We start from the raw sequence: 14,029 nt of genomic DNA, 5'->3' as shown, positions 1-14,029 counted from the left end.
AGTACTCTTTCCACTGGCTGTAATCAAAGTATATACTAGCAGGTAGAGAGAGTTTTGAAAGAAGGAAGAAGAGGTCCTAGTGGTTACTAATATAATAATAACTAATATAAGAGTGTAAGCTGCTAATATTGGAAGGAATTAAATAAGGTGCAAAATTTAAAGAAGTTTTTTTTTTTTTTGAGACAGGGTTTTACTCTGTTGCCCAGGCTGGAGTGCAGTGGCACCACCATGGCTCAATGCAGCCTTGACCTCCCAGGCTCAAGCAATCTTCCCAGCTCAGCCTCCAGAGTAGCTGGAACTACAGGTGTACACTACCATGACTGCCTAATTTTTATTTGTTTGTAGAGATGAGGGTCTCACTATGTTGCCAGGGCTGGGCTCTAACTCCTGGGTTCAAGAAATTTCCCCATCTTGGCCTCCCAAAGTGCTGGGATTATAGGCATGAACCACCACATCCAGAGATGAAAAATATTCTAATAGTCAAAGATATCCAAAAAAGAATTTGGCTGACTTGTGAAACAGATCAATATCAAGAGATGTTTCAATATTCTTGCATAGGTCAAATAATTAGGTAACTTTCAGTCACAATACATTCCAACTTTAAAACACAGAGTGGGTAGGAACATGAAAACAGATGATAAAGATTAGCTTGAGTAAAATAACATGGTTCTGTTACATCTCTGCCTACATCTTTACATCTCTGTTACATCTTTTCTTCCTCTTCCCTACCAATAAGTGTACCTGTTTCCTCTAGGCTAAGTGTTACACACCTTTCTAATACTTCATGCTGTCTTCTTACAATAATCTCGGTCAAAAGCTTTCACCAACAACTTCCTGCATGATTCCCAAATCTTTCTACCATTCCTGCTTCCTATCAATAACTCTAGAGTTATTTCCAACTGTTTAGCTTGTCCACGTTAATAGCTACTGAATAATCGCAAGCATCAACAATTCACTGTGCCAGATTCTTCATATCTATGTTACATTCTTTTTCTTTATATTTTCATTCTTACAAAAGCCTAATGAGGTAAACTATTAAACCAAATTTACGTGTGTAGAAACTGAAGCAAGAAGAGATTGTTTTCTTGGCCAAGATTACAAAAATAGTAAGCGGTGAAGCCAGAACTTACATTAATGTCTTTTCAATTCTAAAGCACAGTATTTTCCCTTGAATATCCACTGGTAGCTCACATGAATACAAGACTTTAAAAATGAAACTCATTATCTCTTTACTTTCATTCACCAGAAAAACAAACAAACAAACAAAAAAACCCAAACAAACCAAAAAACTCCCTGTCGTACTCTAAAGTTGGGAGTTTGGAGTCACCTGTGACTTCTCTCCTCTTTTTAATCTATTTTGTGTCCTAACAAATAGATCCTAGCAACTAATGCCTGTTCTCACTGCCATAGTTCTGGCTTGAATACCTACTGCTAGACTGAAACCAGATTCTTAACCTGTCTTTCTGCTTCTAGTCTTTTGCAACTCCAAAATACTGCTACAGTGTAAAAGTTTTCTGTTTCAAAACCTTTAATAGCTCTCCAAAGGCCCAACTAAGGAACAAATAACCAATACTCAAACAGGTCCTTTGTCAGTATGGTTGATTATAGCTTTTTCAGATTATTTTTCTTCAGTGTGGTTCTCAAACTTTAGCATGTGTTAGATTCCTTGAAGCCTTGCTAAAAGAATGCTGAGTTTTAACCCCCAGGGTTTTTGATCCAGTAGTTCTGGAGTCGGGCCTGAGAATTCCTCCACCCACCCTTTATTTCCTAATACAAGTTTCCAAGTGAGGCTGATATTACTGGCCTAAAGAACCACAATTTGAGAACCTCTGTAATAGATTATGAGCTCCTTGAAGGCAGTGACTTGCCCATGTCTAGATCAGTTTAGGTGTTTCACATGTTTCTGAGACTAGATATAACTCATAAGTATTTATTGTGTGTCTTCCACATAGTATGAATACAACGGTGAATGCAGCACAGCCTGTGCCTCGTTAAGGAGCAATAAACAGTTACAATGCAGTAAGTACCTCAATAGGGTGAATACAGGGTGCAATAGGAGCCCCGAACAGGGGCACCTAACCCATCCTTGAGGGTCTAATGAAGGTTTCCAGTGAGTTTAAGCCAAATTCTTTGGGACTTGGACAGGTGAAGATGTGGAGGTTGAGGGGGTAAACAAGGCTCTGAGGCAAAGTATCACTGGTTTGAGCAACTTTCAGTAGTTCAGTACACATAGATGACAGAACAAGGGAAGGAGTAATGAGGCAGGAGAAACACACAGAGTTCAGATGAGTATAAGAGGCTTTTAGAAAGTTGATAATTAAATGAGTTAGTTGAGTAATGAATATACGTTTCCTTCAAACACTGTGCTTTTCTCTTTCGCTGTATCTTTGCAAAAGCACTCTTCCCTCTGCTTGTAATTTTTCTCTCACTTATAAAATCTTACCTATCCATAAAGATTCATCTTACATGCAGTACCCATTATAAAGCCTCTTTTTAAAGGTGACATCATATTTTCCTCATGTGAATCTCACAGCATACTGCATAACTTGACTAGTGAGCTGATATGGTGACATGATGATGTAAATGTTTCAGAAACAATAAAGGGCCTTGAAACTCGAAAGGAGGGTTTAGTTTTGTACATAAAACCAAGATGTAGTATTAAAATATTCTTTAAATGTAATATACTTAAAATTTGTCACATAAAAGATTAAATGACCTCTCATCCAAAAAAGTAAAACACTTGATACTAAAGCTGCAACATTCTGTACCCCAAATTTTCAAGTAAACTTTCTCCTTATAAATGAACCTTTGAAAAAATATTTCTATCTTTAATACTCCAGACCTAAAGTCATAGCGATGTGATTAAGACAAGGAAAGGAACAGTGGGTATAGATCCTATTTGCCCTAGAAAAATTTTACTTTATCATACACATCATATAAACACTGTTATGAAGGTGTTTTTTCAGAAAAATATTTTGTACTGCTTTTTCAATATTTTCATAGATTAATTCATTCACATTAATTTCATGGGCTAAAATGAATCTTTATAAAACCACCATATGCATTTTTACACAAAATGTCTTATTATTAGCTATAATGTTTTTCACATACACTGAACTACTATTATCTTCCTCATTATCCAAGGTAGCAGAAGTCAGTGTCTACAAGCAACGGCAAGTCATATAGCTTACTAATTTATATATAATCCCCAACATGTACATTAAAATGTATTTTATACACAACACAAACAGGATTAAAATTTCCCAAGAAGGTCATTAAGGAATCCCAAGTGCTAAAAGCCAGAGGTTCTGCTTTCTTGTGGATGGGGCTTGTAATTGTTTTGATCAGGCTGAAGCAGACAGCAGGTGTTCCTTTGTGAAGGACAACATAAGTGGGTAGGTCCTGGAAAATTGGTTGCCTGGATTAGGTGCACAAGAGGCTTTGGGGTTGGTGCTGAAGAGATGATAGGCTTCTTTTCCCCTCGGTACACAGAGGGAAGAAGTTGTCTCTGACCCCTTTAGAACTTGCCCTGGTCTGCTTTCCAAATAACAGCTGGTGAATTATTTGACTAACATATGAAAAGATAATTTCTACTCTATGGTCCCAAGTAGCCAGTTACAAATAAACATAAAGGTAAGAATTTAAGCCTATCAACCCAGACCTTCTTTACCTTTTTCAGGGCTATATTTGGAGTTGCAAGAGAGCATCTTTATACCCACAAACAGGAAGATAGAACATTTCTTAAAATATTTTCAAAGTTATTACCCTACACAAGACAAAGAAACAGATTCATTATCAACATTTACACACACTCCTGTGTTTACACACACTGTTACTCACAGGTTGTAATGTATAAATGATACCTTTTCCCAAACGAAATTTTAGAGACTAGAAGTATGCCTGTATGAAGGTCTGATGAGTCATGCTACACCCAAATATCCTCCTGCTCTTTTTAAGAGCACTGAAGAGACTTAATTCAATACACAAGCCATCATGCTGCCGCTAATGACACTCTCTGTCTTTGCCTATTTTTTTGGTGCTGACATATTTATTATCATGTTCTGTTTCTTTGTGTTACTAAAAAGATACTGAAGTATCTAATAAATTAAACATTTTATACCAATGACTACCTCTTTCTTTGGGAAAACAATCTATGTGAAGGAAATAGCATACTGTTATAAACACTTCAGAAATAATGAATTTTGATATACAATGCCTTTCAAAGATCCTAAAACTATTAAATAATGAGTACCAATCTACAAAATCCACCTTCACCTAATTTTTTCCCACAAAATATTAACTAAAAAGTCTTACAATATTAAAGTCTACTACATTTGAAGATATCTTAATTTTGTTCTTTCACAGTCATTCATTCACTGAACAGAAATAAAGAATTAGTCATGGTTCAGGTACAAAGGAATATAAGCTAATGTGTATGCAGTGGTTAAGGATATGCAAATAAGTGATTTTTAACCCTAGCTTAGAGTAACTTAAATAGGTAACTCAGAGTATTCAGAAATGCCCCAAGGTTTACCTATTTTAAATAAAACTTTAGTGTTGATATTTTTATAAACATGATTCAAAGACAGTCTTGGGAAAAGATAAAAGGAACAAATATTTGAAAAGAAGAAATATGGGAAAGATTTTATTTTCATTAGAGAAAAAATGCCCACAATATAATGTCTTTATTCATTGACCCATTCTTCATCTCACATCCTCCTGATCTTTATATGGCACTTATCCACTGAAATAAGAGTATGTCAAGGCATTTGGTTTTTTAACGTGACTTAATTTCAACGTAAAACTTAGACCATGTTGAGCTGCTCACAATCTGAATTTACATATATCTTTTTAATACTTAATATTTTCATGTGAATTTCACAGTTATGAATATGTGTGCATATATAATGTGTGTATAACTATATAGTATTTAAAAAGAAAGCATTAACAGAGAACATAATTTCTCACAGCTAAAGATGGACAGGGAGTCCAAGACAGAGAGCCAACTCACACACTACAAGAAGCTAGCACTTTTTTCTCCCCTGGAATCTTTTTCCCCCACATTCAAGAAGTTCTGAGAGCTAAATCAGAATTTCTTGATTGACTCATAATTAAGTTCATGGGAGAAAGAAAATAGTGATAATAATTTTTCATGTAAGTTTTATGAATCACCCACATAGTTTTACCAAAGGTGGTGACTTTTCATACCCTGTTACTTGCACTATCTCCTGTAACCTATCACTTATATTAACTGCGGACTTTGCATAGTTGGTGTCTTGACTTTTGTGACAAGCTGATTCCAAAGCTGTGGGTATAGTTCAGCACTTTGAACATACAGCTCACTTTCCCTTCTCCCCTTCCAATATGGCATTTGGTAATGTTGTGGTCTTTCAAAGTTAAAGGTTTATTTTGGAGACTTCATGGTTTTCATTCATATACGCTACAGAAAACTAAAAGCCAATTTTGCTTTTATTTCAGCATCATTCATAATGTCCTTTTACTTCATCAAAACATAAAACTGAATGGGTCTGAAAGCTTTTGCTAAAGAGAGAAAAGGAGGAAGACAATCACATTGTAGTGAAAGGTAGAGCTGTAATGTAAACCTCTGATCATACTGTAGAACCTCAGTCCCCAAAAGAGCAGTAACATATTTTAAAATAACCACAATAATACAGGTTCTTCTCTTTTTGAGACAGGGTCTCACTCTGTTGTCCAGGCTGGAGTGCAGTGGAACCATCATAGCCCTCTGCAACCTTGGAACTTCTGGGCTCAAGTGATCTTCCTGCCTCAGCCTCCTGACTAGTTTGAACTACAAACACATGCTGCGACACCTGGCTAATTTTTAAAATTAGACGTGGTCTCGCTATGTTGCCCAGGCTGGTCTTGAACTTCTAGCCTCAAGCAATCCCCCTCCACCCTGGCCTCCCAAAGTGCTGGAATTACAGGCATGAGCCACCGCCCTCAGCCACCATACAGGCCTTTAACTAATTTTTTAATCAAGATATTTGCATGGGTTATTAAGTTATTAAATTTCAGCCATTCCTTCCTATATTTCATTTCTGTTCTTCTTACAAAGATGCTGGAAAAATATGTATTTTGAAATAAAAAGAAAAGACTCCCAGTCACCAAAGCCAAAGAGTAAAATGAAGCATCCTTATCTAAAATGTTAAAGCTCCCATTTATAAGAATTTTGGGGAAAATCTATACTTATAAAAAATTCATGCTTAAATTTAATTCAGGAACCTAAATGACAAAATTAAAAAGCAACTCAAACCCTAGTATTTAAAAAGTAATATGTTTAAAAATGTACAACTTTGCTATAAATGATTTTAACAATGTCATTTACTAGCAGACATGTAACAAAAATATGCTTATTTGAAAATTTAGCAAATACTGCAATATATGTATATATTTATCAAAACACAAAACTAAAGCACATATATGTGTATGTATATATATATATAGCTAAAAGCATTCTAAATCTTTATTAATAGAAATTTTAGTAAAAAAAAAAAAAAAACTTCTGTAATGGCCCTAAGTATTTTCACTGTAGAAGTTACCTTTAGAAATCACTTTACCAAAATTCCAGCAACTCAGACAAAAAAGAGAACTCAATGTCAGCTCCAAATGAGATCACAGTGAACTTCGAATACCATTTTTCCAACTTTTAAAAATCCTTTATTGTCCACTATTAGGATAATAAGATGCAGAAGGGACAGTGTGAGAGGAAATGTAAAAGTGGCTATATTACCTACAATTTGAGCTACCATGCCAATCAGAATATTAATTTAGTGGATGAAACCTATGCTTGAGTCCTAGGGCTAAATAAACTAAAAAGAACTTAAGATTAATGCCATTATCTATTGAATTTCCAATTATATGGTGGTTCTATAGTGTTTCCCTTTCATGTGATGATTTTTTTATTGAGCAGTTAAATGTTATCTACTGATCGCCTACTCCTACTATGAAAAGGAAGTGGATTGGGCAATTGTGACTGGCAGACTCTTGCTTTTTTGAGAGATTACCAAAAAAAACAAAAACAAAAACAAAAACAAAAAAAAACCACGTGGGGGGGGGGGGGACTGAGGATGATACTGATTTGCAAATGAGCCATACACTTAATAAGTTAATAAGCCAGAGTAGGTGAGAACTTCAGCCAATAGATACATTTTAAACACATAAAATAAAGTTATAAGGAAACTAAAAATTCCATGTAAAATAACTAGATCATAGTAACCACACGTTGAAACTGAAAGATAAAGTTTAATCATAAAAATGAAACAGTAACCATTTTAAAAAAGCAACTACTCTTCCTGATAAAGCTAGTAAGAACTGCACAAATAAGAAAGAAACAAATCAGGATGCACAGATCTGCAGAGAAAATAAATTGGTTAACAGGAAGTAACTATTATTGAGATATCATACAATTTATCTCCTTTATATAAGGACTTAAGATAATAAATTTTAGTTTGATGACAGAAACATGAAATATATTGGATGATAAAGTAATAAATTGATTTCTCTGTACAAAATAAAAATACAGTTTATATCAACATGTATCACTTCAAAACCAGTTTCCACACATTCTCATCAAATCCATAATGTTCAATGTGAAATAAAAGAAAAACAATCTATGAAGCTCTCATAAACTATCTACTATATATGGTAGAATCTGAAAGAAAATATTATTATGAGTAACTGAAATCACTGATGTATTGTTTCCTTAATTTCTGGTAAATGTCTCTTCATAATTTTTCCCCCTTCCAAAAGAGAATGATTCACTTGTTCTATTTTAGAATACCGATTTCATAGAATTCTAACACAGTTATTTTAGGCTATTATAAGAACCCATTATTTATTAGGCAATATGTTAAACACCATGCTAACATAATTAATCTCTGTAGTCCATAAACATGTGTGTTTACAGGAATAAGATGTGGGGTACACCAGAAATACTGCCCCTTGTGGTCTCAGTTTTCAATACCTTAGGTGTATGGAATTATATGATAAATACTTTCTACTCTGAGAAAGCAGAACAGAATATGCAAGAATAAATAAAACTTAATGAGATGAAGAGTGGAGGAGAAATAGTCCAGTGAGAAGAGATGAGAATGATAAAGAAAAGAAAATGGAATTAGAAGAAAATCAAAAAAATAAAGACAACAATTTAGCAAATTAAAAAGAGAAAGTAAGTACATCTGCTGTTAAGACATCATCATGGTATTGATTCCACTCAATGACTCATTCATTTCTGCTGAAGTCCAGGGAAGGAGGTAAACTGAGATGGAGGGAAAAGGAGAGATGAACATTAAGGGGTTACCACACTCTCCATTCATTCTGATTATGTTGGCTTCTCCTTTGAACAATATTCTCCTGTTGTTCTGGGGTTGAAGGAACAAGAGAGTGAGGACAGAGTCCAAAATGAGAGACAAGAGTGAGAGTAAGGGAGACACATAAATGAAGTTAGATGAAGTTTTGAGATAGTCCTTCAATCTGTTCCCTCCTCCCACACTTTCTGCCATCCCTAGCCTTGCTCAACTATGTTTATCATTTTGGAGGTAGCAAAAACCACTAGCTTATAGTACTTATCTTCCATCTCTCACTAATCAATGTAGAATATCCTATTTGCTGCAGTCTATCTTCTTCTTGACTATCCCAACCTGGTTATTTTCCATTCCAGTATCCTTTATAGCCTCATCTATTGAACCATTTCTTGCCATAATGTAGTCGTCAGGTTCCAGAATACCTTTCAAAATAACAGTGAATAAGTTTTAATATTTATACAAAATAAAAGGAAAAATTTCCAAATGTTATTAATAGATTCAACCATCATATATGCCACTCTTTTCAAGTGATATTACTAAGAGACTGTTTTTAGTATGGATAGAATCTTTAGAACCCTTGCACACCAAAAAGTGTATTAACATGAAATTGAACAGATTATAAATATTCCCCAATATTTTTAATAACTATAAGTAGTCTCATCAGCTAAAAAAAAAATGTGTTAAAAGTGCATCATGAGGGCAGAGTTGCTGCATCAAACTATGCCGAGGTATCTCCCAGAGAGAGGGATGTAGTGGCAGATGAAGTGGAAAAAATCTTGGGAGATTCCAGCAGCCTTTGAGGAGTTGGATCTTCAATGGTGGGGAAGACATGTAATAAGACTCAGTCTGCTTTGCTTGGATGTTCATGATTTTTTCTTCTTCCTATCTGGCAGCCACAGTTTCTCAGCCATAGAAGTATGTTGGTTTGAAAAACTTAAAAGCCACTTATAATAAAGAATATAGCAACATGAAAAAGGACATAAAACTTCCAGTTTCATTTCAAATAAGAAAATACTTTTAAAAAAGGAGCAAACTAGAAACATAGACATCTAATTAGACATCTTGAAGATATACCATACTAGCAATGTAAAAAAATAGTATTTGAATTCATCTGATTTATTCAACTTTCTCAGACTCTTAGGGAAATATTTAAAATAATTTTTGTATTTATCTCAAGTAAAGAAAAATATCACATTTTATATTTTACATTACTACCTATAGTCATAGGAAATTTTAGAATTACAGAAAAATACTAACTGGGTTAGTATCATCCAAAATTATAAGATTTAACATTGTTCTTTTCATTAATGAGTCTAAATTGGTATGGAACAATACTGGCAATCTCACTATTCTAGTCAATTAATGGATTAGATAATTAATATTAATTATGTATTTCAAATTTATTAGGCCATACTTTAATGTAACTATTATATCATAACCAAACCCTATGGTAATGAATGTAGGGAGAGAAGGGATAATTGCAGACTATAAATAATTTATACTTGTTTCAATTAAGAGAATTTCCATTTCACCACCTCTGTATATTGTCTAATAAGAGATTAAATGCATTGTACAGATCACAATACAGGTAACATCAAGAAAAAGAGAGCAGAGTAGGCTACATTTAGTGAAATGCATCGGTTTTGCCCAAATATGCCTCTACTTGAACACAAAAAAAACCTGGCAACTGATCATATTATTAAAAAAGGCTACTTTCATGAAATTCAACATACTATCCTGTCTCTGTTACATTCCAAAATCAATTTGTTGGCTGTAGCAGCAGTATGCCAAGAAAGAGGATTCGAATTGGTCCAACTGCTGTAGCAGGTAAAAGAGAAGAAAGGAGGTAGGAAAGTTAATTGTTATTGAGCTCCTAATGTGTGCCCGACATTATGATAGGTGTTTTACATATCTCACTTATCTGAGTGAAAGAAGCAGAGTGAGGAAGTGGCAGTAAAGTTAAGTTTCAACCCTATTTCTAATTTCAGTTCAGCTGGCTCGCTAGCCCAGCTACATAAATTCTCACTTCCTTTCTTCTTCTCTTACCCTTGGCCCCACTTAATCTTTCATTGAATCCTGAGATTTACTTACATGCTTGTTAGGATTCTTCCTCTTTTATTGGATAGTTACACAATTTTTGAGTTTTGGGAGGAAGTATAATAAAATTGAAGTAAGAATATGGGTCTTAGAGTCAAAGAGCTTTGAGTTTTGGGTGAGCTGAATAATTATTCTGAGTCTCAATTTCTATATATACCTTATTTGCAGGATTATTGCATAGACTAAATGAAATAAAATATGTAAAATACTTAACATGATGCTTGGCACACTGTAAGAACACAATAAGTGTTAGCTATGGTTATTATCATTAGAAAAAGGTAAACAGATGCAGTTACCATGACTCACTTAAAGCCATAAGTCAATTTCAGAGCAAGAACTGGAACCAAGTTTCCCCAAACATCATTCTATGTAGTTTTCAATATTTTAGAATATTCCTGTGATGTAAAGAAGCATTTACACATTCTAGGTGTATTAAATGTCACCAATCCACATAGATTTTATTAGTTTATTTGTAGACTTTTAAAGGCTTTCATATTCATTTCATAAACACCAGTATCTTTGTTCCACAAACAATATCCTTTAAATAATTTTATTTTTATTAGAGACTAATATCTATCTTCTTACTGACCATCTGGAAATGCATGCTGCAACTACTGAACAGATGTCATGTTTGTTAAGGTCACATGAACATTAAAGAGGGAAAAGCTACTCGTCTACTGAAGCAGCTGCTTTATCCCACTGCCCAAATCCTCATCCTATGGGACAGGAAACTTCAATCAGAACAACCACTTTGTACAGTTTCTAGTAATCAGAAAAGAAAGCCATCAAAACTGTCACAGTGTGGAAAGGCTTTGTCTACTACCAACACTCTATTATTCAGTGTCAAAGGTGCACCCACGCATTTAATTTTGAAAATGTTTACCAACTTTTGCTTCACTTAGATAATGAACTTGGAGATATCATGGCTTTAATTATCAGAGTTTAGAAGCCTTTCCAAAATACCACAAACTTCTCAAATTATTCAAAACAAAAATTGAAATGTCATTTGCCTTATGATTAGAATCATTGAGAAAAATCAGACTTTTCACAAATTTTCTTCCATCACTAGGACATGCAAGAGCAAATTTAGTTAAATTGTGTAATAGGAAATAATTACTCACTCTGATGAGTTAGTGAGAAGGAATAGAATACTAATAAAAAATCTGCATTTTTTCAAATGAGTTATGATATTAATAATTCTAGATTATTTTAACTTTTTAAGATAACAAATATACTTTATTTGGCAGAGAGAGTGGAAAAAAGTGAATCAACTGAGACATATAAAATAGTCCAAAATGAAAAGCATATAATGTTCATTTTCTAAATCTAAGATTAAGAAAAATAACCCTTAAAAATCTACAATAGGCACAGAATCCCACTATCACAAAAAATGACAGTGGGATTCTGTGCCTATTGTAGATTTTTAAGGGTAGATAACAAAGGGATTTGTGAGGTTCATAGGGCAAGAATATTTTTTAAAACTAAAACTGCTGTCCTCTTTTAGGAAATAAGAAGCTAATTCAGCTATTAAAAATTTAAAAATTTTAAAAGATCTACATTTAAAATACTCCCCCCAAAACCACCAGATACTTTAATGAACTTTGAGTCAATGTTAGATAAATGGATGCATGCTGTTATAAAACATCTACTAGGTAATTCAATAATTTATAAAGTGAAACTTTAAAAAAGTTGTATCAAGAAAAGGTTGAATTTATTATATACACTGTCACTTTAATTTCTATTCTAAAATTGTTATTCCAGTTCATGGAATATGTACTATTACCTAGTACTTGTCCATACAGAAATGTATATATAACCTCAACCATCACCAATCCTCTTCATGTTCTTTTAAAAAAATGCTTTACATTCCATCAAATAATTAAGAAGAATCAATATTCAGTTATTTTTTTCAAAAGGTTGTTCAATATTTTGTATACAAACAGGAATTTCATTTCATTGGCATTCTTTTAAAGCTTTAGCAAATCAAAATTAGTTCCTCCCACTGACTCTTAAGGTAATTATACATACCACAGTCTGATGATTAACTTGAATCACTTCATCGCCAGCATGGATTTTCTTGCACCGATCTGCAGGTGACTGAATTTAATATAAAAGAAATGATAAAGAACATAAATTTTATCAGTCATTTCCTGTCTCTGGAAACACTACAAAAAGTTCATCTCCATAAATTAGATTTAAAAATTAATTAAAAATTTCAAGGAATCAAACTAATAAAAATGATTATTAGTATTTAATACACTGTTTTTACCTTCTGAGCCAGTTAAATTAATAAATACAGAAAGAAAAAATTAATAAAAAATAGTTTGCATCCTATGCATAGCTAATGACAACAACCAGAAATGCAAAATAACATACAGATATTTGTTATAAAAGAATAACACGTTTCTGAGAGCATTATGAAAAAATGATAATTGGTATTAACTTTTGTAAACTTTATACAAGCAACTCTCCTAGGTTCTAGTGAGTAACTGCTTCAAAAATGCATTTCAAAAAATTGTATCTTTTTGTATTTTGATCCTTTCCATTTGATATAAATAATTCACATTAACTTCAACAAATCGATATTTTCAAGTACATGAATATGATCAGCATCAAATATTTGAAGTTTGATAATTAAATTGCTAATTTATTTCATCAGTAACACCAATTCTCAATAATCTAGCAAAGCAAATTAAAAGATGGACAGCAATTAGTTCAAATCATATTACATAACATTCTAAGTGTCTACTTATAAGAGGATGCTATTTCTCATGTTACATATAGTGTAATACACTGGACAGTAAAACCACATTCAATAAACTAATATTCCTATAGAATGTAATAATCTAACACTTTTTTCCTTTATTCCCATAAGGGATTAAAAACAAAAACAAACAAAAGAACAACCTGATAAGCTAATACTGACAAGTTTTAAGGAGTTTTTAGGAAATTAAAATGAGATTTAAGATAGAAATTTTATATTGCAGGTCTGAGTAATGAATTTAAAATATTATATTTTTCTTCTGTTAGCTACTAATTATTGATTACATGCATTTTAATATGCTTTTGAACATACATAAAATCTATTTTTATAAAAATGTATTTGTCTAGATAGATGTGCACGTGTTTATCTATCAAACACAACCATAAATGCTGTGATACTCTTCATTATTATCTACTGAAAGCTAAAGAAAAATAATATGGTAATATAATCTGCAAAGTAAAATGCTACTTTTGAGACGCTGGAGTAGGACATACTTTAAAAGTGATTTCCAGTTACTTTTTTATTCATTTCCAATTATTTTTAAAACATATAAGTCTTAAAACAATGTTAACCTCCATTCAACACATTTTTAAAATTCAATAAAAATATTTGTCATAGGCTATAATTCAAGATAAGACAACATACCAGGGAGTTCTAGTTACTGAAGTAATAACACAAGTACATTATTAAGGGGATAGATTAATCTACAATAAAAACTCTAAGAATAGTGTCATAACAATAATATTTTTATCTCACAGCACCTTTAGGAGGTGGACATATTACCAAGTCAGACAAGTATCATGAAACAATTCTGAAAAGACTGTAAATCATTAATATATTTGTA

General features: G+C 32.9%; 1 protein-coding gene across 8 annotated transcripts in view; it reads right to left on the bottom strand.

Annotated features, from left to right (window-relative positions):
- CNKSR2 (connector enhancer of kinase suppressor of Ras 2) overlaps positions 1-14,029 on the bottom strand; it is a 286,232-nt gene that overhangs the window by 139,584 nt on the left and 132,619 nt on the right. For all 8 annotated transcript variants that reach the window (XM_005593153.5, XM_005593154.5, XM_045383816.3 and 5 more), the window contains exon 8: positions 12,450-12,518. In XM_005593153.5, the coding sequence (XP_005593210.2) occupies positions 12,450-12,518 (69 nt within the window). The remainder of the gene's footprint in view (positions 1-12,449; positions 12,519-14,029) is intronic.

This window comes from Macaca fascicularis, chromosome X, assembly GCF_037993035.2.
Source record: "Macaca fascicularis isolate 582-1 chromosome X, T2T-MFA8v1.1".
Taxonomy (NCBI): Eukaryota; Metazoa; Chordata; class Mammalia; order Primates; family Cercopithecidae; genus Macaca; species Macaca fascicularis.
This window is presented reverse-complemented; position numbering and strand designations above follow the sequence as displayed.